A 20,384-nucleotide genomic window follows, 5' to 3' on the forward strand; every position below is an offset into this window, starting at 1 on the left:
GATCTCATCAGTGCAGGCAGCTCCTGACCAGGAAATTCTCTCTACCAATGCAAGCAAATCAGTGCCTGCTCTGTAATTTATGAAGATTCTTCAGGGATGCAGAGGTTAAGTGATTTGCCCAGAGTTACACAGCTTGAAACATCAAATATTATACTTTAATATTCATAAACCAGAGAAGGCCAAAAAAAACCTGGCTGATGGTCTTCTGTTCTGACTTTAGGAAAAAAAAAAAGCAAATGGCTAACATACAAGCAGGACAGCTCCAAACTCTGCTTTCTGTATAGGGTGGACTCTGGTTTTTGTTCCCAGCACCATGTAAAATGGAATGTGGCATTTGGGAGAGGGGCTGAGACAATGGAATGTACTCCCATATAATGACAGCACACAGCTGTCCAGTCCTCCTAAGGAATGTTCGAGACAGCCTCTCCCTCTTCGGTTTCTTTGGGATTCTTTCCTTGTTTCTCAACCAAGTGACATCAATTGCTTGTTTATCTTCTCATAGATTTAGAACTAGAAAAGATTTCCTGAATCAGCCAGTCTAATTCTCTCACTTAAAAGTAGGGTAAAGAGTGAGAATTTTTAATTTAATTTCAGGTCTGTGAACTGAACAATCATTGTATTTCAATATATTTTACTTCCTTTTGTTACTTTAGTATTTTATTTTATGCCCTAAAAAATATTCGGAGAAGGGGTCCATGGGTTTCATCAGACTTTTAAAAGGGCCTTGTTCTGAACCCCTACTTTAGAGAATATGTGGTCTGCCCAAAGTCAGAGATTTAATAAATATCCAAGCTGGAATTCAATCTTAGGTGTGCTAATATTCTTTCCACTAAACAGAATCCCCTCACTCTTCTCCCATGTCTTAGGATTTAAGAGTTGAAAGGGACCATAAACAACCTCCTAATTTTAACAATAAGAAAATTGAGGCCTAGACAAGTTATGTAATTTGCCCAGTGTCACAGAGGTAAATGAAATTGAAATTTGAAGCCAGATTGTATAAGTCCAGTGCTCTCTCCATAATGTCCTAATGAATCTTTTACCTATGCACCATCCCCAGACACTTTAATCTGAGGATTTTCTCAAAGCTTTTGTTTCTTTTCTGAGCTAAAATTTTGAGAAAACTTTGATGCAATCCAATACATATTTACTGAATACCCACTATGTTTAAGTTGGGGCTGCTAGGTGGTAGTGGATAAAATACTGGGCCTGGAGTCAGGAAGACTCGTTGTTGTGAGTTCAAATCTTGCCTTAAACACTTACTAGCTGTGTGACCATGGGCAAGTCAATTAACTCTCATGTAGAACCTTCATCAGTTTCCTCATTTGTAAAATAAGCTGAAGAAGGAAATGGCAAACCACTATAGTATCTCTGCCAAGAAAACGCCAAATGGGTTCATGAAGAGTCAGACATGACTGAAAAATAACTCAGTGACATGTGTAAGACATTATATGTGATAGAGAAGTAAGTATGGCACAGTCTTTATTCTCAGTAAATTTACCATCTACTAAGAGACATAAGTCAAAATCACCAGTGCCTTGAGTACAATTCTGTGGCATTTGACACCGAGTGCTACAAGAGTATGGTGGAGGCATAGGTTACACCTGGGGTAGAGGGGCCCAGAAAAGACTTAAAGAACAAGGTGGTATTTGAACAAGGCTTTGAAGATTAGATTTTGACATATATGAGGAAAATCCAAGCAGAGAATATGGCAGAAGCAAATGGAAGTTAGTGAGAAATTGACAGGGCACGTGTAGGGAACAGTAAGAAAGTCCAAACTGGGGGAGATATAGAGTATATAGAAGAGAATGAGGAGATGAGGCACAGATTTTGTGGAGGGCTCTGCTCAAGAAACTGAGGAACTTACTTTTTATTTTGTAGGAAACGAGAAACGATTAAAGATTTTTGAGCAGGGGATGCCCTGAACTAGGGTGATGGCAGTGGGAATGGAAATCCAATCCAATCCATTGCACATTTATTAAGTGTCTACCATGTGCCAGGCACCGTGTTTAAGCCCTGGGGAATATAATAAAAAGAAAGACAGCCCCTTCCCTCAAGGAGTTTACAGTTAACGGGGGGAGACAACACACAAAAGAGGACAGGAAAGTGGAGGGGTGAGTAAAGGTTACCTAGCTTGGGAGTATCTTGTTTCACAAAGTTGAAATAAAAAACAGGCAGGGCAGCTGATGCAGAGTGGAGAGCCCAAAAGTCCAGTTTCTGACCTCTATAAAGGAAGGCACTGGGGGGAATTTGGTGCTCCATCCTGCACCCCTCCAATCAGAGGAGCTGAGGGAGGTGATGTCAGTCCAGGCTTGAGTCAGTAGGAATGGTGATGAGATTAGAGATGAGATTAGAGTTTAACCTGTGAAGAACAACTTTTGAGGAGTTGACAAAACTAGTATGGGCAGTAAATTCAGAGTGGAGTGAGAAAGGAGATGGCATATGTAAGAAATACTTTGAAAGTAGAACATATAAAACTTGGCAGCTGATTGAATATGAGATTATGCAGTCCAAAATGAGGGATGTGAGCCTGAATGACTAGGAGAATGGGGGTGCTATTAATTGAAATAGGAAAGGCAAGAGGAGAATCTATTTTTGGAGGTATATGGGAATGGAGATGACAAATTCAACTTTGACCACATTGAGTTTGAGGTACCAATAGGACATTTGAGTGGAGATGTCCATAGGCTATTGGGAATATGGGAATGGAATTTAGGAGAAAGTTCGGGGCTGGAAGTTTGGCAGTTATGTGATATGCATTTGGGCAGGATTAAGGGTACAATGGTCTGGATCTTTGGTTTCATTATTGTGGGAAACTCTCTGTCCATGGCTACACATTTACTATGTATAATGCTATGATTCGAAACCAGTTCTTCCTAATTTCCAGGCTTGCCCTCTACCCAGTACACTAAGTCACCTAAGAATAAAGCTTATGTCATTTGTCTTCTCTAGGGACATGAACCACTGGGTCTTGAGATGAGTCAACATATATTTTCTTTGGTTGTTTGTTTCTTAGGAGCATAGCAGCTACAGATCACGAGCCAACAGATGCACGGAAAACATTTCCTTGTTTTGATGAGCCCCAACAAAAAAGCAACTTACACAATATCTATCATCCATCCAAAAGAATATAGTGCACTTTCAAATATGCCAGTAGAGGTGAGTATGCAAACAAAATAAAAACTACACATGAAGACAGTCTGGATACAAACCAAGAGGGTTCTCTAACCTTGCCTGCTAGGGCTTTAAAATTCTTCAACATTTCAATGTATCCATAGATTCATGAATATTCCCTCCATTGGTTTAGGTCTTGAATTGATTAAATAACTAATTAAAAGACATTTATTAAGCTTTATTATGTGCCCAATACTCCACTAAGCGCTAGGGATATAAATACAAAAATGAAGCCCCTGACCTCAAGAAGATTATATTCTAATAGTGGGAGATGACACATGCAGGGGAATTTCAATGAGGTATATTTTAGTTTGGAAAGTTACAGAAATGGTGAGTGGAGTCATAGTATAGGAGATTGACACAGTCTTTCCAGGACCATTGGCAGTAATGATTTGATTATAATCTTAGAACCTCCAAAACTTAATATTATAAATCATGAATGTTAAATTAATTAAAACATCAGTATTTTATAAGGAAGAGAAAACATTAGAGGAATTCTTAATCTGACAGTATGATTTCAATCTATTCTTACTAGGGTTTTAGTAGCTTCCTCAAGCCACAATTTTTCTGTTCCTCCTCCATGTGGGAGAGTTTCTTTGGAACCAACAGAATCTACTAAATCAGTGGGGTTTCTTTTGCTGATCTGAAAAGATCCTTTCTACCAGCTTAACAGAAAGTTAACTGACAATTAATTATGGAGTTTTTAGAAAAAAATAAAATCAATGACCCAGTATTCTTGGTCTAAAAGCAAATTACTATTGATGGACCTTTTAAAAAAATTACAGATTAACTACATGTACTATACATGTAGTATATTATATATGCACACATGTGTGAATTAACTCTTCATCTAAATGCATAAATACACAGGATTTAGTACGGAAAGGCACCTTAAAGCTCATCTAGCATTTATTATCACTTAGCATTTATTTAGGATTATTATATGCCAAGCACCATGCTAAGAGCTGGAAATACAAAACAAGTAGAAAAACAATCTCTGTCATCGAAGAGCTTACATTCTATTATCTGCTCCATTTAGTTATCTGGTACTCCCTGCATTTTACAGACAGGGACATTGGGCATTGTCCCTACTAGCCAATTAATTGCCCCAAGGACTGGGAAATTTGCCCAAGGGTGGGAGGCATAAAGCACTATTGACAGGGGATTTTAATCCCCTAAGGCAATGTTCTACAAACTTTTTTAATCAGAAAAAAAAAAATTGAGCACGCACCTCCAAGCATAGCCATATTTATTTACAAATTATGCCCATGTACTTCTGTGTTACTAACTGTCCAACACCACTAAAGAAAAAAAAACGTGAGGGTGGGGGTGGGGGTGGTCTTATTCTCCACTGACATCATCTGAGGGGCATCTACCCCAGTAATCTGTGGAGAAGGCAATTGATAAGACTGGGGTAGCAGACCACTTGGGAAATGGTAAAATACTTCTTTAGACCTAGGAATTCCATCATCTCTCAGCATTCCTTGCTCTGAAATAAAGGCTTGAAGGATGGGGAAACTTCAAAAGGGGCAAAACTAGGGAAAGAGGCCCTAAACCACAGTTGAAGAGCCATGTTTTCCTAGGAATGTCTCTGTCTTTTCCCATCTCAGGGATTTTTCTTTCCCTGGAAATTGTCCTCCCAAACTGCTTAAAATTTCCCTGAGGAAAGGAGTAGGGCAGGGTGGGCTTGGGGGCCAGAGTGCACCTGAAAGGAATGAGTAAACCAAACCCTTATTCCTGCTTAGTATTTCTCTGTAGTCATGAGACCAGGATCCTCTGCTCTGGAAGAGTCCCCTCAATATTTGGGGAGCCCAAATTTCAACAACATGGCTGAGAAAGGTCTGCATTGGGAATAAGAACATACCACTGAGAACTATGGTGCAGGGGTGGGGAACCTGGAGTCTTGAGGCCACATGTGGCCTTCTAGATCCTCAGATGCGGGGTCACAAAGAGTTGGCCATGACTAACCGACTAAACAGACAATGCTGATTTTGAAGTTCATTCCAGCAGTGGAGGTCTGTGAATGTAGGGAATTTGGATTCCATTTGATTCTACCTCAGTATCACTACGAGTTGAATGAGACTTCCTTCATGACCTTGAGCAAGTCATTTCCTTTCCTCTGTGGTCTCTTTTGAAACCAAGAAGTTAGACTGAATGATCCTTAAGGACTCTTCCAGGGCTAACATTATACTTTCAGGGATTGAGACTGAGGGACTGATTTCAATCCTTCTGTTAGGGACACGTCTGATGCCAGCACCTGTTGGTTCAAGTTCTATATTGGGATGAAATCAGACCCTCATAAGTGATTGAAAAGTTTAAAAGAAAAAAGAAAAGGAGGCTTAATTTGCCCTAAATGCAGCAAGAATAGGCAACAAAGATACAGATAGTGACACAGTTTCTATAAACTTGACTCCCCCCCACCCAACTTCATCTCCAAAATGCATTTGGTCAGTAAGGCAGAGTATTGTGATAGGATGGTCTTCAGACATCCACCGAGTCAGAGGGGGCACTGACTCCATGTAGGTGGGAACTTTTTAATGTCCTACATGACCAAGAAGCTTTGGGCCAAACAAGTCTGGGGGTGGCTTTACTGCTTTTTAGAAAAAAACTAATCTCTTTTGAGGGGAAATAGTGAATTCTAATTCTATCACAAACTGTCTTTCACTCCTCTCTCACCAAATATCTGTTTGCTGTAGGGGTTACCCCTATGCCCTAACTTCCCAGTAATGAGGCTCTGAGTAAGTCACCTGTTGGAGAAACAATTGACCTAAGTACCAAATTTATCAAGACAAAGTAGTTTTTTTTTAATCAAAATTAAATATTGTAAGATTATAATAACCAGAGTTGGCCCTGAAGGAAACCTGTAGCAATGTATCTTTGTAGAGGTGGAGGACTATGGATGTGGAACTCTGAATACACTTTCATTTTAGACTGATGTGTTGGTTTGTTTTACTGAATTAATTTTTGTCATAAAAAAAGGACTTTGTTATAATGGTTCTCTCTCAGAGGTGGAGGGGGGGAATATATTGGCAAATGAAGGTAATTTGAAAACAAAAGAAATCAGTAACTTTTAAAGAAAGAATAATTAATTACGAAGTTCTCCAATTCTTGGAGGTAGACAGTCCATGCTCCTCCCCATCATTAGCCTCCTGGAGACTCTATTTCCTTCCACAGTCTGAAGTCTCTCCCAGTGGTCTCTCATGCCACTCACCTTGGGCATAGTTTGTAATACTTGCCCCAGGTACAAAATTTCTAGTTACATCTCTGTTAGGCAATGGTGTTTCCTCTCTAGCTCCAAGGTAACCAGACAACCCTGATTACCACATCTCCAAAGGCTGAAAGAGTCAAGATGCTCTTCACATACAGGAAAATGATTACTGATTATTCTTCTACTAAAATCCAATTGAGTTTACAAATAGGTATTGAGGAGCTTCTTTGTGTCTTTTTTTTTGTATTATGGTCCTCTCTCTCTCTGTTTCTGTGGGGGGGGGGTAGGGACTATAAGACCAGGGGTGGACCTGTAATTTCATTGCTAGCAGGAGCTCTCAGATAAAGAAATTTTAACTACCACTGCAAGTGGGCACCTTCTCTTACAGTCTTAGTTGTTTAGCGTACTGAGAGGTAAAGAGATTTGTAGTGTCACAGAGCAAATATGTCCAGAGACAAGTCTTGAATCCAGATATTCTTCCTAACTCCAAGGCCAGCTCCCTACACATCATCATTGCTGTCTATAGAAAGAAAATAAAATCTTTGACCCGCATACATTTCACTTTTCCTCAAGAACCCACTGCCTTGGAGTAGTACAACACCTTGGCATAAGTAGTGTTCATTCTTGATATGACAATTTAAAAAAAATCTCATTCCCAATAATCTTTTATTTATTACATGTATTCTTCCCTTAAACTTGGGTAAGGAATTTCTCACTAGAGATATAGTAAATGGGCAAACATTGGACTGATCTAGGCATAAATGATGATGATACTAACAAATAAAACATGAATTTTCATTTTCTAAAGAGAACAGAGCACGTGGATGACAAATGGAACAAAACCATTTTCATGAAGTCTGTCCCAATGAGCACGTACCTGGTGTGCTTTGCTGTACATCAATTTACGAGTGTGGAGAGGACATCAGCTAGGGGAATTCCTGTAAGTTATATTTTTTAACTTTTAATAGTTATCACATATGCTTTAGGGGACAGAATTTTCTAACTTTTTCCTCTTTTAATTCCTTTCTTCCTTGAGTTAGCTATTTACAGAGAGCCAGGAAATCTAGTCACTCAATAGTGTCTATGAGTTTGGTGCTGGGACAAATCCTCTTCAAAGTTTAAGCCCAAGGGGCACAGTCCATAACTCCTTAAGTGTTACATGTAAATCATCGAATCAATTCAATAATCATTTATTAAGTGTTGACTATGTACCAGGTACTGTGATAAGTGCTGGGAATACAAATACAAAGAGAGAGGAAGACAATCTCTGCACTCAAAGAGCTTATATTCTATTGGCAGAGATAAACATCTAAAAGGATGCTGGAAAATGGGATTGTTTTGGGGGTGGGGAAGAAGGGCATGATAGAGAAAGTCTAGGAGTTAAGACTGGAGCTGAAAGAGGAATAAAGATCTGGCTGGCTTGGATACTTTCCTTAAAATGGACAGGATTTGGGAAGAAACAGCCAGTCAGAGGAAGGTATTCTAGAGGCAGAGTACGCTTCTAGTGCGAGAAGTCCAGGAGCAGGATGACCATAACACAGCCACCACTACTCCGTAAATCAGCACACATTTGTTAAGCCCTCTGTGTATCAGCCATTATCTTAGTTACTGGTGATGTAAAGGCAAAAAAGAAGCAAACATAGTCCTTTGGAAATTTATAGATATGTGACAGACAAACATGTACTTAGAAAAATAATAATCTTAAAAATTCAATGAAAATCAATTATTAGCTCCAAGATACCACAGAGTTCAAATAAAACGATGCCTTCATATGAATCATTATAATCCTTTCCCCTATTTCTCTAAAACTTTATAGCACCATTTGTGCCCATCTCTTTTGCACTTATTAGGTTCTGCTTTGTATGAGTGAAAAACCAGTTATTACACACTTACCATGGTTAAGTCACTGTGCCACAATTATTTGTGTACTTGACTCCTCTGATTAGATTTAAAGTTTCTCAAAGGAAGAAATTGTGTCTTTGTAGATTTCCCTGGAACCAGGTACCATGCCTCATATACAAGAAGTGCTTACTAAGTGTTTACTGAATAAGGCAGTGAATCGTATTAGAGCTGAGCATTCTGAAATTTGGACGTGGAACAAGATGCTACCACTGAGGGGAAAGAAAGGGTATTTCCCAACCCCTTGTGAATCTGACTCAAATTGCTAACTAGGACATAGAATCATGTTATAGTCATGCAAATTTCCCCAAATTTTATCATCTGCTCCTTATTGCTTATATTTGGAGCCCATAGTAGAAGGTCTATCCAGAGGCCCCATAGCACACCCTAAGAACAGTTTGATGCAAATTTCAGCCATGCGCAACTGTCCTTACTCGGGTTGTTGTTCAGTCATGTTTGACTCTTCATGACCCAGTGGACCATACTGTCCATGGGATTTTCTTGGCTAAGATACTGGAGTGATTTGCCATTTCCTTCTCCAATGGATTAAGGCAAACAGAGGTTAAATGACTTGCCCAGGGTCACATAGCTAGTCAGTACCTGTTGTTGCTTTTCATTCATTTCTGACTCTTGTGACCCCATTTAGAGTTTTCTTGTCAAAAATACTGCCATTTCCTTCTCTAGCTCATTTTACAGATGAGGGAACTAAGGCAAACAGGGTTACACAGCTAATAAGTATATGAGACCAGATTTGAACTCAGGAAGATGAGTCTTCTTTACTCTAAGCCCAGCACTCTACGCACTATGACATCACCTAGCTGCCAGTTAAATGTCTGAGGCTAGATTTAAATTCAGGTCTTCCTGACTCCAAGCCTGCTCTATCCACTGAGCCACCTAGCTGCCTCCTTCAGAGCTGGCTTTCCCGTGAGCATATTTCCCATAAGCAAATGTCCGCACTCAAGTTACAGTACTTCACCTGGTGGTAAGTGCTACTTTGAGATGACCTCCAGCCCCAGTAAAGGCAGTCCTAGTAAATATCAATGTGAAGTGTGAAAATGAAACACCACAGGGAAAAGCAAGACCTTTTCTACCTTGTGTTGGTCATGCCAATATTGCCAATGACCTTTCCCTCGCTTAATATAGCAATGAGAACATTATTTAAGATTGTTCTTGGCTTTCAGCACACAACAGATGTGTATTCTTTGCTAGATAGAGGTCTTTTTCTTCTCTAATTCCATTGCATCTATGTCTATTACCTATTGGATTTATGGTGAAATGGACTCTTTATAAATTATTTTCAGTTTGCTATTGAAGACTTTATTTTGGGAATCTAGGCAAAGAAGGTTTAGAAATCACAGGAAATAATTATGGTGATGTATATCATATGAAAGGACAGTGGACAGACCACTATGTCTGGGACCAGAAAGACCAGAGTTCAAATCTAACTTTGGACACTTCCTAACTATGTGACCCTGGGCAAATCACTTAACTCCTGCCTGCATAAAACTGGATAAAGAAATGGCAAACCACTCTCGTATCTTTGCCAAGAAAACCTCATAGACAGTATGTTTTCACAGGGCCACATAGACTCAAACATGACCGAATGACTGAGCAACAACAAAAAAAAGAAAATAATATTCTTAACAAAATGAACAAAGAAAGAATGTTACCAACAAGTGTTTATAATAGGAATAAGTAATAGTTTAATGGTGATTGTGGAAGTTGCAAATCAAAATGGAGGGATGTTAGGTGAAATTACATCTCCTTACTTAAAATCAATCATAGGTATTATTCTTTTTTTAAAAAAAATTAAATTTAATTAGTTTTTTGTCGCATTTTAAGTTTTGAACTGTCTCCCTCCCTCCTTCCCTACCTCGCACTATAGAAAGCCTCCATTTGACATTTGTGTGTGTGTGTGTGTGTATACATACCTATATACATATATATATGTGTGTGTGTATATATGTGTGTGTGTATATATATATGTATATATATATATATATGTACATATGTATGTATGTAAAACCATACTCTGCATACTTCTGTTTATGACTTCTTTCTTTCTTTCTCTGGAGGTGGATAGCATCTTCCTTCATAGGTCCTTTGCAGTTGAATTGCATATTTATAATACTCAGAATAGCTTAGATGTTCTCAGATATTCTTTGACCAGTATTACTGTTATTGTATACAACATTCTCTTGGTTCTGTTCATTTCACTCTTCATTATTTCATGCAGGTCATGAGTGCTATTCTTTATAGGTTTGTTTTCTGGTTGTAGTCATGAGTTGATGCTGACTTATCCTGGCTTTCTCAACTGGTGATCCATTTAAAGGTTTACGATAGGTGCCTCCCCTTTTTCTCCTCTCACTCTCTTATTAATCCTTACAACCCTGCTTCTGACCTCATAATTCCGTCAAAATTGGTCTCTCCAAAGTGATCTCTTAGTTGCCAAATCCAATGGCCTTTTTTGAATCTCATTCTTCTTGACCTCTCTGCAGCCTTCTACATTGTTGATCTCCCTCTCTTCCTTGATGCTCTGTTCTCTCTAGGTTTTTAGGATACCATTCTCTCTTGGTTCTCCTCCCATCTGACCATTCTTAGGTCTGAGCAATGGAAAGAAAATGAAAAATGAGTAGGTCATTCATTGAGATGATTACTTAACTTTCTCTTTCACTCATTATGTACAAGATATGTGGTACCTTTGTTATGGGAGTTACATTGAGTGAAAATTATATTCAAGTAAATCTGGGCCCCATTGTCAAGGAATTTATAATCTAGCAGAGGAATTTAAAGAGCACTTAGCCATGAGTCATTTACCTTCATTTTAGCCTTGTCTGCTAAAGATGAATAGCGTCACCTTTGATTCTCCCTTTCTATAAAAATGGAAATTTACTGAGCAAAAGCTTTGGAGATGTTGAAGCAATATATATGGTATTAAAGACATGTACCAGACCTTTCTAGAGTGGTTTCCAAAGAACAAAGAAGAAAAAAATGTTGAAAGCATGCAAACCTTTTAACAGGTTACAACTTAATACTCAGCAGGCTCAGACTCGGAAATGTAATTTCTTAGCTAAATAAATGGTGTTACTATAAAACTGGCACATATACTATCTTACCCCTGTAACTGTGGAAGCTCCTTAAGGGAAATAATGCTTTTTTAAATATATGTATATTCATGTTAAACATATTTCCACATTAGTCATGTTGTGGAAGAAGAATCAGAACAAAAAAGAAAAACCACAAGAAAGAAACAACAACAACAACAACAAAAAATAGTGAAAACACTATGCTTCTATCAGCATTCAGACTCCATAGTTCTTTCTCTGGATGTATATGGCGTTTCCCATTATGAGCTTTTGGAATTGTCTTGGATCATTGTATTGCTGAGAAGAGCTAAGTCTGTAACAGTTGATCATTGCACAATGTCGCTGTTACTATGTACAATGTTTTCCTGGTTTTGCTCACTTCACTTGGCATCAGTTCATATAAGTCTTTCCAGGTTTTTCTGAAGTCATCTTGCTTATCATTTCTTGTAGTACAATAGTAATCCATCACAATTATGTACCACAGCTTGTTCAGCCATTCTTCAATTTATGGGCATCCCCTCGATTTGCAATTCTTTGCCACCACTAAAAGAAATGCTACAAATATTTTTGTACACATAGGTTCTTTTTTTTTTTAAATGTTTTTGGGATACAGACCTAGTAGTGGTATTGCTTGGTAAAGGGTATGTGTGGCTTTATAGCCTTTTAGGTATAGTTCCAAATTACTCTCCAGAATAGTTGAATTAGTATACAACTTCACCAATAGTACATTAGTGGTTTCATTTTCCCATATCTCCTCCAATATTTGTCAGTTTCCTTTGCTGTCATATTAGCCAATCTGGCAGGTGTGAGGCAATAGCTCAGAGTTGCTTTAATTTGCATTTCTCTCATCAATAGTAATTTAGAGCATTTTTTTCATGACTATAGATAGCTTTGATTACTTTGTCTGAAAACTGCCTGTTTATATCCTTTGACCATTTATCAGTTGAGGAATGGCTCTTATTTCTAAAAATTTGACTCAGTTTTCTACATGTTTGAGAAATGAATAGTCTTTAACAGAAACTCATTTAAATTTTTTTTCACAGTAAAGATTACAACTATGTCTTTCCCTCCATCCTATTTTCCCCGTTTATCCTATGATCTCTCTTTTTACCCTGTTCATTCTCAAAAGTGTTTTACCTCCCCCTCTTTCTATCAGCTCCCCCCTCTGCTCTGTTACCTTCCCTTTCTCCTTTCTTATATGATAAGATAGATTTCTACATTCAACTGAGTATGCATATTATTCCTACATTCAGCCAATACCAAAGAGTAAGGTTCATGTGCTCCCCTCCCCACTTCCTCCATTTCCTCCTCCATTGTAAAATGTCTTTCAGGTCTCTTTCATGTCAGATAATTTATCCCATTCTACTTCTCCCTTTCCCCTTCTCCCAGTACATTCTTCTTTTTCATTCCTTATTATTTTTTTTTGGCTAGGCAATGGGGTTAAGTGACTTGCCAGGGTCACACAGCTAGTAAGTGTTATGTGTCTAAGGCAGAATTTGAACTCAGGTCTTCCTGACTTCAGGGCCAATGCTCTATCCACTGTGCCACCTAGCTGCTCCACAAAATTCTTTTTTTTTTCTTGGTGAGGCAATTGGGGTTAAGTGACTTGTCCAGGGTCACACAGCTAGTGTGTGTCAAGTATCTGTCTGAGCCAGATTTGAACTCAGGTACTCCTAACTCCAGGCCCAGTACTCTATCCACTGCACCGCTTAGCTGCCCCTCTTAATTTTATTTTTTTGACATTCAACTCACACCTCTGCTTTCTGTGTGTACATACTCCTTCCAACTGCCCTAATAATGAGTAAGTTTTTAGGAGTCATATATATCATTTTCCCATGTAAGAATAAAAACAGTTTAACCTTGTCAAATCTCTTATGATTTCGCTTTCCTGTTTACCTTTCTAATGCTTCTTTTGCATCTTGTATTTGAAAGTCAAATTTTCTATTCAGCTCTGGTCTTTTCATCAGGAATGCTTGAAAGTCCTCTATTTCACCGAATATCCATTTTTTCCCCTGAAGGATTATATTGAGTTTTGCTGGATAAGTGATTCTTAGTTGTATCTAGCTTTTTGCCCTCTGGAATATCATATTCCAAGCCCTCTGATCCTCTAGTGTAGAAGCTGCCTAAATTTTGTTATCTGCCTGTGGCTCCACGATATTTGAATTGCTTTTTTTTGGCTGCTTGAAGTATTTTCTCTTTGATCTGGGAGGTATGGAATCTGGCTATAATATTCCTGGGAGCTTTCCTTTTGGGATCTCTTTCAGAAGATAATCGTGGATTCTTTCCACTTCTATTTTACCCTCTGGTTCTAGAATAGCAGGGCAGTTCTCCTTGATAATTTCTTTAAAGATGATGTCTAGGCTCTTTTTTTTAATCATGATTTTCAGGTAGTTCAATAATTCTTAAAGTATCTCTCTTGGATCTATTTTCCTGGTCAGTTGCCAATGAGATATTTCTCATTTTCTTCTATTTTTTCTTTCTTTTGATTTTGTTTGATTGTTGCTTGATGTTTCACAAAGTCATTAGCTTCCACTTGCCCGATTCTAACTTCTAAGGAATTATTTTCTTCAATGAGCTTTTGTACCTCCTTTTCTGTTTGGCTAACTTTGCTTTTCAAGGCATTCTTCTCTTCATTGGATTTTTGTGCCTCTTTTACCACTTGGCCTATTCTGATTTTCTTAAGTTGTTATTTTCTTCAGCATTTTTTGTGCCTCCTTTGCCAAGATGTTAACTTTTTTTCCCATGATTTTCTTGCATCACTCTCAGTTCTTTTCCCACTTTTTCCTTTACCTCTTTTACTTGATTTTAAAAATTCTTTTTGAGCTCTTCCATGGCCTAAGACCAATTCATATTTTTCTTGAGGCTTTGGATGTAGGAATTTTGACCTTGTTGTCTTCTTCTGAGTGTGTGTTTTGATCTTTCTTGTCACCATAGTAACTTTCTATAGTCAGATTTTTTTTCCTGTTGTTTGCTTATTTCCCAGCCTACTTCTTGACTTCTAACTCTATGCTAACTTGAGGTTTTTTGTGTGTGTGTGTGTGTGTGTGTGTGTGTAGCTGTTTTCAGAATGGGGCATGGAGGCCTAACAATTTGAGAGAAATTAGGAGACTGCTCTCAAAGAAGATGGTGGATTTAAATCTCAAGCAGAAGAGTTCACATTTTATCCTGAAGGAAATAAACTGAAGCTTCTTGAGCAGAGCAACATAGTCAGACAGCTAATTTAAGAATATCACTTTGGCAGCTGTGTAGAAGATGGCTTGCAGTTGGGAGAGACTGTGAGCAGGGGGTCAGTTAGATGCCACTCTGATAGTCCAGATAAGAAGTTATGAGGGTTTGAACTAGGTCAATGAGTGTGAGCGGAGATGAGTAGATGCATGTGAGAGACATTGTAGATACAGAATTGGTGGGGATTGTCTTTTGGTTCTTTTTGTATCTCTAGTGCTTAGCACAGTGCCTGGCACATAATAGACACTTAATAGATGTTCATTGATTAACAGTTCATAGCAATGGTTGGATAGTGGGGATAAGGAAATGAATAAGAGTGTAAAGTGGAGGATGACTCTTGAGATGGTGAAGAATAACATTTAGATAATGCTTGATATGTGCCAGGTAGTTTACAAATATTATCCCATCTAATTCTCATAATAACCAGTGAGGTATGTACTATTATTATCTCCATTTTACAGATGAGGAAACTGAGGCAGACCTTTTCAGTGATTTGCTCAGGATCACACAGTTAGAGGGCAGATTTGAACCCAGATCTTTCTGATTCTACTTCTTATGTTCTATCCACTACTCCACTTCATTGTCAATTTATCTGAGTGACTGGAAGAATGATAGTGCCTCTCCTTAGAAATAAGAACATTAGCAGAAGGTAGGTTTATGGAGAAAGATTAGAAGTTCCATTTCATGCATGTTGACTTTGAGTGCACACAACAATACAGGTAGAGCTGTCCAGCACGTGTTAGAGATGAAGGTGGTATGTGTAGTGTTACTGTGGAATAAGGCTTGACAGCTGAAGCAATGCCAGGTAATGGAGGACCTTACATGTCAGTCTGTTTAAATGTTATTAAGTAGACAGAAGGGAGTCACTGAAGGTCATGAAGGGAAATGAGTTGGGTCTTAAAAGATGAAAAATAGGAGTTCCAGCACATCATAGAAGAGGAGTTGAATATCCAGAAGGCTAGAGCATCAGTTTAGGAGGTTTGCCTGGACAAAGGACATTGTAATTTAAGTCAAACAGTGTATAAATGAATGCATTCGCTCTCTGGTGAATGTTTTTGTGTCTAAAGCCTGGAATCCTAAATATTCTGCTGCTAAATGAATATAGGCAGAATTCAGATTTCTAAATGACAGACATTGTGATGACACTGTGGATAAAAAGTATATTTGGCTTCTAAAAGGTATGCAGATAGCAAGTGGTGTACAAAGGTACCACTTGGCTAGATATATTATATATTTAGTAGGCTGCAATCATAAAGCCTGAGGAGAACTGGCACAGCCAATTACAGCAATGGTCATTAAAATCAATCAGAAGGTGGTGTAAAATGCAGGGACAGAATGGGTTTGTGTCTGGAGAAAGCTCCAAGTCAACAGAGGGTAAACATTGAGGTGGGAGATAATTTTATTCTGAGTGGATCTGCTGATAGAAACTCACCAACTGTCTACTACCAGTACTACCTGTACTACAGTGTTACTGCTATATAATAATAATCATAGCTAGCATTGACATAGCACTTTAAAGTTTGCCAAGTACCTTAGAAATATTTCATTTGATTCTCATGACAACCCTGGGAGATATGGGATATTATTATCCCCATTTTACAGATGAGGAAACAGAGGTCACACAACCAATAAGCATCTGAGGCAGAATTTGAAGTCTTCCTAACTCCAGCCTCAGTGCCCTATCCACTGTATCACTTAATTGCCTAAGAAATAAAATGGTTGAATTCCACTGTCTTAAGAGCAGACTGACATAAGAAGTGCTACCTGCATCCAACAGGAGGGAGAAAATAGTAGTAAGAAAGGCAGCAGAAGTAAGTCTACTTTTGATAATAACAACAAAATGATAATAAAAGTTAGCATTTATGTGACACTTTAGGGTTTACAAAGAGCTTTACATACATTTTGTCTGATGACTGCAGTTAAATTCCAGTCAAATGACCAACTGGTATTGACATGATATATTGATATTGACCTCACTGCCACTCTGACTCTTTGTTCTATATTTCCCATCCCATTAAAGCAAATAGCTTCTCCCTTGACCACTTCCTGTCCTTCCCACAAATCTCTCCCAGCCAGCCACAAGTCTTTCAAAGCAAAGATGAGAAATGCTCAGCTGAGCTGAACCTCTAAGAGAACTGCCAGTAGGAAGATATTATAAAGAAAACAAGAGGAAGAAAATGGATGGGGTGGTCTGCACCCATTCAAGTATTCTATTGATGGAAAAAAATTAGCATGCCTGTTTAGCATATGAGGCCAGAGTCATGGCGTTAAGCTCCTATAGTATAGTTATCTCTTTGTTCGCAAAACACAAAGTGCTGCTCTAATTCTGCAGAGTCATTGGGAAATCACATGCCATCATTCACAAGGAGGACAGGGTGAGAGAGCTTGTAGGGATCAGCACAAAGCTGTATCACCACTAGGGGAAAAATAGCTCACAGAATGATGTTCTGATGATGTCAGTAGTGTTCTCTTAGAATATGAAGAACAGCTACACAGTCAAAGAAGAATAGAAAAAAAAATTCAGTTTCCTGGCAGTTTGGGAGTGGAAAACCAACCAAGATAATTTAAGAGAAGCTATTTTTAGCGGTGCTAAAAAGTTAATAGAGCATCCCAGGATACTTCACTTATTTTTAGAGAGGGTGACGCTGAGGGAGAGCAGCTTAGGATGCACACCTAGCATGACAACTAAATTTAACAATGTGCATTTGGGAACAAAAAAGGGAAAATTCCAGAGTTTAATAAGTGTGGAGTCAAAGGCCTGGCTACAGAGTTTATGACTATTGTTTGAAGAATGACTAAGAAATTTGTGGTGCAAGAAGTATTATAATACTACTATGCTGTAAAAAACAATGGATATAATGAATGTCGTGAATCACAGAAAGACCTATAAGAACTGATACAGAGTGAAATGATTAGATCAAGGAAAATAATATATGAGATGACTATACCCATGTACACAGAAACCACAATGATTAACATTGTAACAGCAAAATCCAAACAAACCTTAATGGCTGTTAATTGTAAGAACCCACCTTAGGCCCAAAGAAGAGAAATGAGAACGAACTTCCTTTCATTGCTTTGCAGAGATGGAGGACTCTGGGTGTGGAAAACTGTATATATTATTAGGAATTTTCTGTGTTTTGATGAATTGTCTTTTTTCTCTCATGTTTTTTCCTTTGTTATAATGATGGGGGTAGGGGAAGAATATATGGGGAAATGTAGGTGATGCAAAAACAGGATGCTAATAAAATGTGTTTCAAGGTCTGCTTCCTTAGCCAATGCAAAGCAAAATATACTTTTTTCTTCCATTTTTTGCCTGATTTGTTTGAGTTGATTATCTAAATGGACTTTTAACTATCAGATCACTGTACAGTCTTTTTCTTGGATCATAAACTTGGAAGCAATGATATAACCAGCATTTATATAGTACTCTAAGGTTTGCAAAGCGCTTTATGTAAGTTACTTGATATGACAACACCCCTGTGGGGTAGGGGCCAGTATTATCCCCATTTTACAGATGAGGGAACTGAGGCAGATAGAAGTAAGGTGAGTTGTGCAGGGTCACACAGCTTGTAAATGTCTGAGGCTGGATTTGAACTCAGGTCTTCTGATTCCAAGCCCGGGACTCTGTGTACTACATCACTTAAGGGCTGACAGGGGACCTTAGAAGACATCTTGTCCATCCTGTTCACTTTACAGATGAGGAAGCTGAAGACCACAGAGGTGAAACAACTTGTCCAAGGTCATCTTGCCAATCTACTTCAAAACCAAGCTCTTAATCCATATCCTCATTCCAAATCTGGTACAAGGCTGTCAATGGAAATTGAAGCATTATGATACTTGTAGTGTATAGACTTTAGTGCTACTAAATCAGTAAATTCAATGACTTTCAATTGTCTACTGTGTCACCCACCAAATGGAAGATAGGTTATTTGAAGCGTTTTATTCTTACATTTGCATACTTCGTAACATCTAAATCCTCTGTGACATAGTCTATGTTCCCAGACGGCCTATTCAGCTTGGTTCTCAATGGCATCCAACAAAATACTATGCTAAAGTGTGTGGCCTCGTCCTTTTGAGGAGGGAGTGGCCTGAAGGATGTGGTCTGAAAGTGCGAATTATTGAGGGGGCCATTTAGTTAATTAAGGCCATTCTGAGCTACCTCATAAAGCTTATTCCCAAAGAGGAATTGTTGTTGTTCAGTCGTGTCCAACTCTTCCTGACCCCACCTGGGGTTTTCTTGGCAAAGATATTGGAGTGGTTCACCATTTCCTTCTCCAGCTCATTTTACAGATGAAGAAACTAGGGTTTCTTCAGGGTTAAGTGACTTGCCCAGGGTCACCTAGCTAGTAAATATCTGAGGCCAGGTTTTAACTCAGGAAGTTGAGTCTTCCTGAATCCAGGGCCAGCACTCTATCCACTGTGCCACCTAGCTTCCCCATTACTCCACCTGGGAATTAGGCTCTAGGAAAACCTGGATCATTGCATTAGGCATGTTGCAAATGTAATAGTTAAAATACTCAATATTATCTTTGGGTAAGACAGTACTCACCCAAACTGCCATAGGCCATCAGCTGGAGACCTGAAAACATAGCGCTGAGTGCAAATTGTGGTCATGAGCCTCTCTTGTTTTTCACCATCACCACCATCATCAATTTCACTAACACCATCACCTCTATCATCAATCAATATCACACTTTTGTGTGTGAAGTGTCTTCCAGACAAGGAAAAAAGGGAAATCTATCATTCTCATAAATTCAAAACAAATCATGTAACAATACATGATTACATGCATGATTTAGCAATACCATCAGCAAAATCAACAGATCATGTTGAATCTGGAAGGCCTCTTGAAGATTGTCTTGTCTAGGCCTTTCATTTTACAGATGAGGAAACTTCATAAGAAGGATTTTTAAAATTTTTGTTTCATTTTTTCAAAGTAACAATAACTTTAATGTATTTCTTTTTTTTTATTAGCTCAAAATCTATGTCCAGCCAAATGAAAAACATACAGCTGAATATGCTGCAAACATCACTAAAATTGTATTTGACTTTTTTGAAGATTATTTCGCAATGAATTATTCCCTTCCAAAATTAGGTGAGTTCAATTTCATATTTCCTTCTGTTAAAATAGTTTGCTATCATCTACAATTAACTTCCTTTAATTAGCATAATCATTAATTAACCAATTAAATGACTAGCAAGTATTTGTTTAGAGGCATAATATTATTCCAGGTGCTGGGATATTGTGCTAATGGGTAATAGGTTTTCTCCAAGCCATATTATATCTCTACTTTACATAATTCTTACATTGCTCTGACTTTCTTTTCTTTTTCCTTAATAGTATTTTATTCCCCCCCCCAATTTCATGTAAAGATAGTTTTCAACATTAATGTTTGTAAAACTTTAGGTTCCAAATATTTCTTTCTCCCTCCCCAAGAGCGCAAGCAATCTGATATAGGTTATGAATGTGCAATCACATTAAATATATTTCCACATTAGTCATGTTGTGAAAGAAGAATCAGAATGAAGAAGAAAAACCATGAAAAAAAATCACAAATAAAAAATAAAAAAATAAAATAGCATACTTTGATCTGAATCCAAATCCCATCATTTCTTTCTTTGGATGCGGATAGCATTTTCCACCATGAGTCCTTTGGAATTGGCTTAGATCAATGTATTGCTGAGAAGAGCTAAGTCTATCAAAGTCAGTCATTGCACAATGTTGCTGTTACTGTGTATGATATTCTCCTGGTTCTGCTCACTTCAGTCTGCATCAGTTCATATAAGTCTTT

At 38.1% G+C, this 20,384-nt stretch overlaps 1 protein-coding gene across 1 annotated transcript in view; it reads left to right on the plus strand.

Annotated features, from left to right (window-relative positions):
- ENPEP (glutamyl aminopeptidase) overlaps positions 1-20,384 on the plus strand; it is a 111,818-nt gene that overhangs the window by 24,910 nt on the left and 66,524 nt on the right. The window contains 4 exon segments of the mRNA XM_021001403.2: positions 3,014-3,077; positions 3,079-3,156; positions 7,188-7,319; positions 19,567-19,687. Of these exon segments, the coding sequence (XP_020857062.1) occupies positions 3,014-3,077; positions 3,079-3,156; positions 7,188-7,319; positions 19,567-19,687 (395 nt within the window).

This window comes from Phascolarctos cinereus, unplaced genomic scaffold (assembly GCF_003287225.1).
Source record: "Phascolarctos cinereus isolate Bilbo 61053 unplaced genomic scaffold, phaCin_HiC Scaffold_9;HRSCAF=440, whole genome shotgun sequence".
Lineage (NCBI taxonomy): Eukaryota > Metazoa > Chordata > Mammalia > Diprotodontia > Phascolarctidae > Phascolarctos > Phascolarctos cinereus.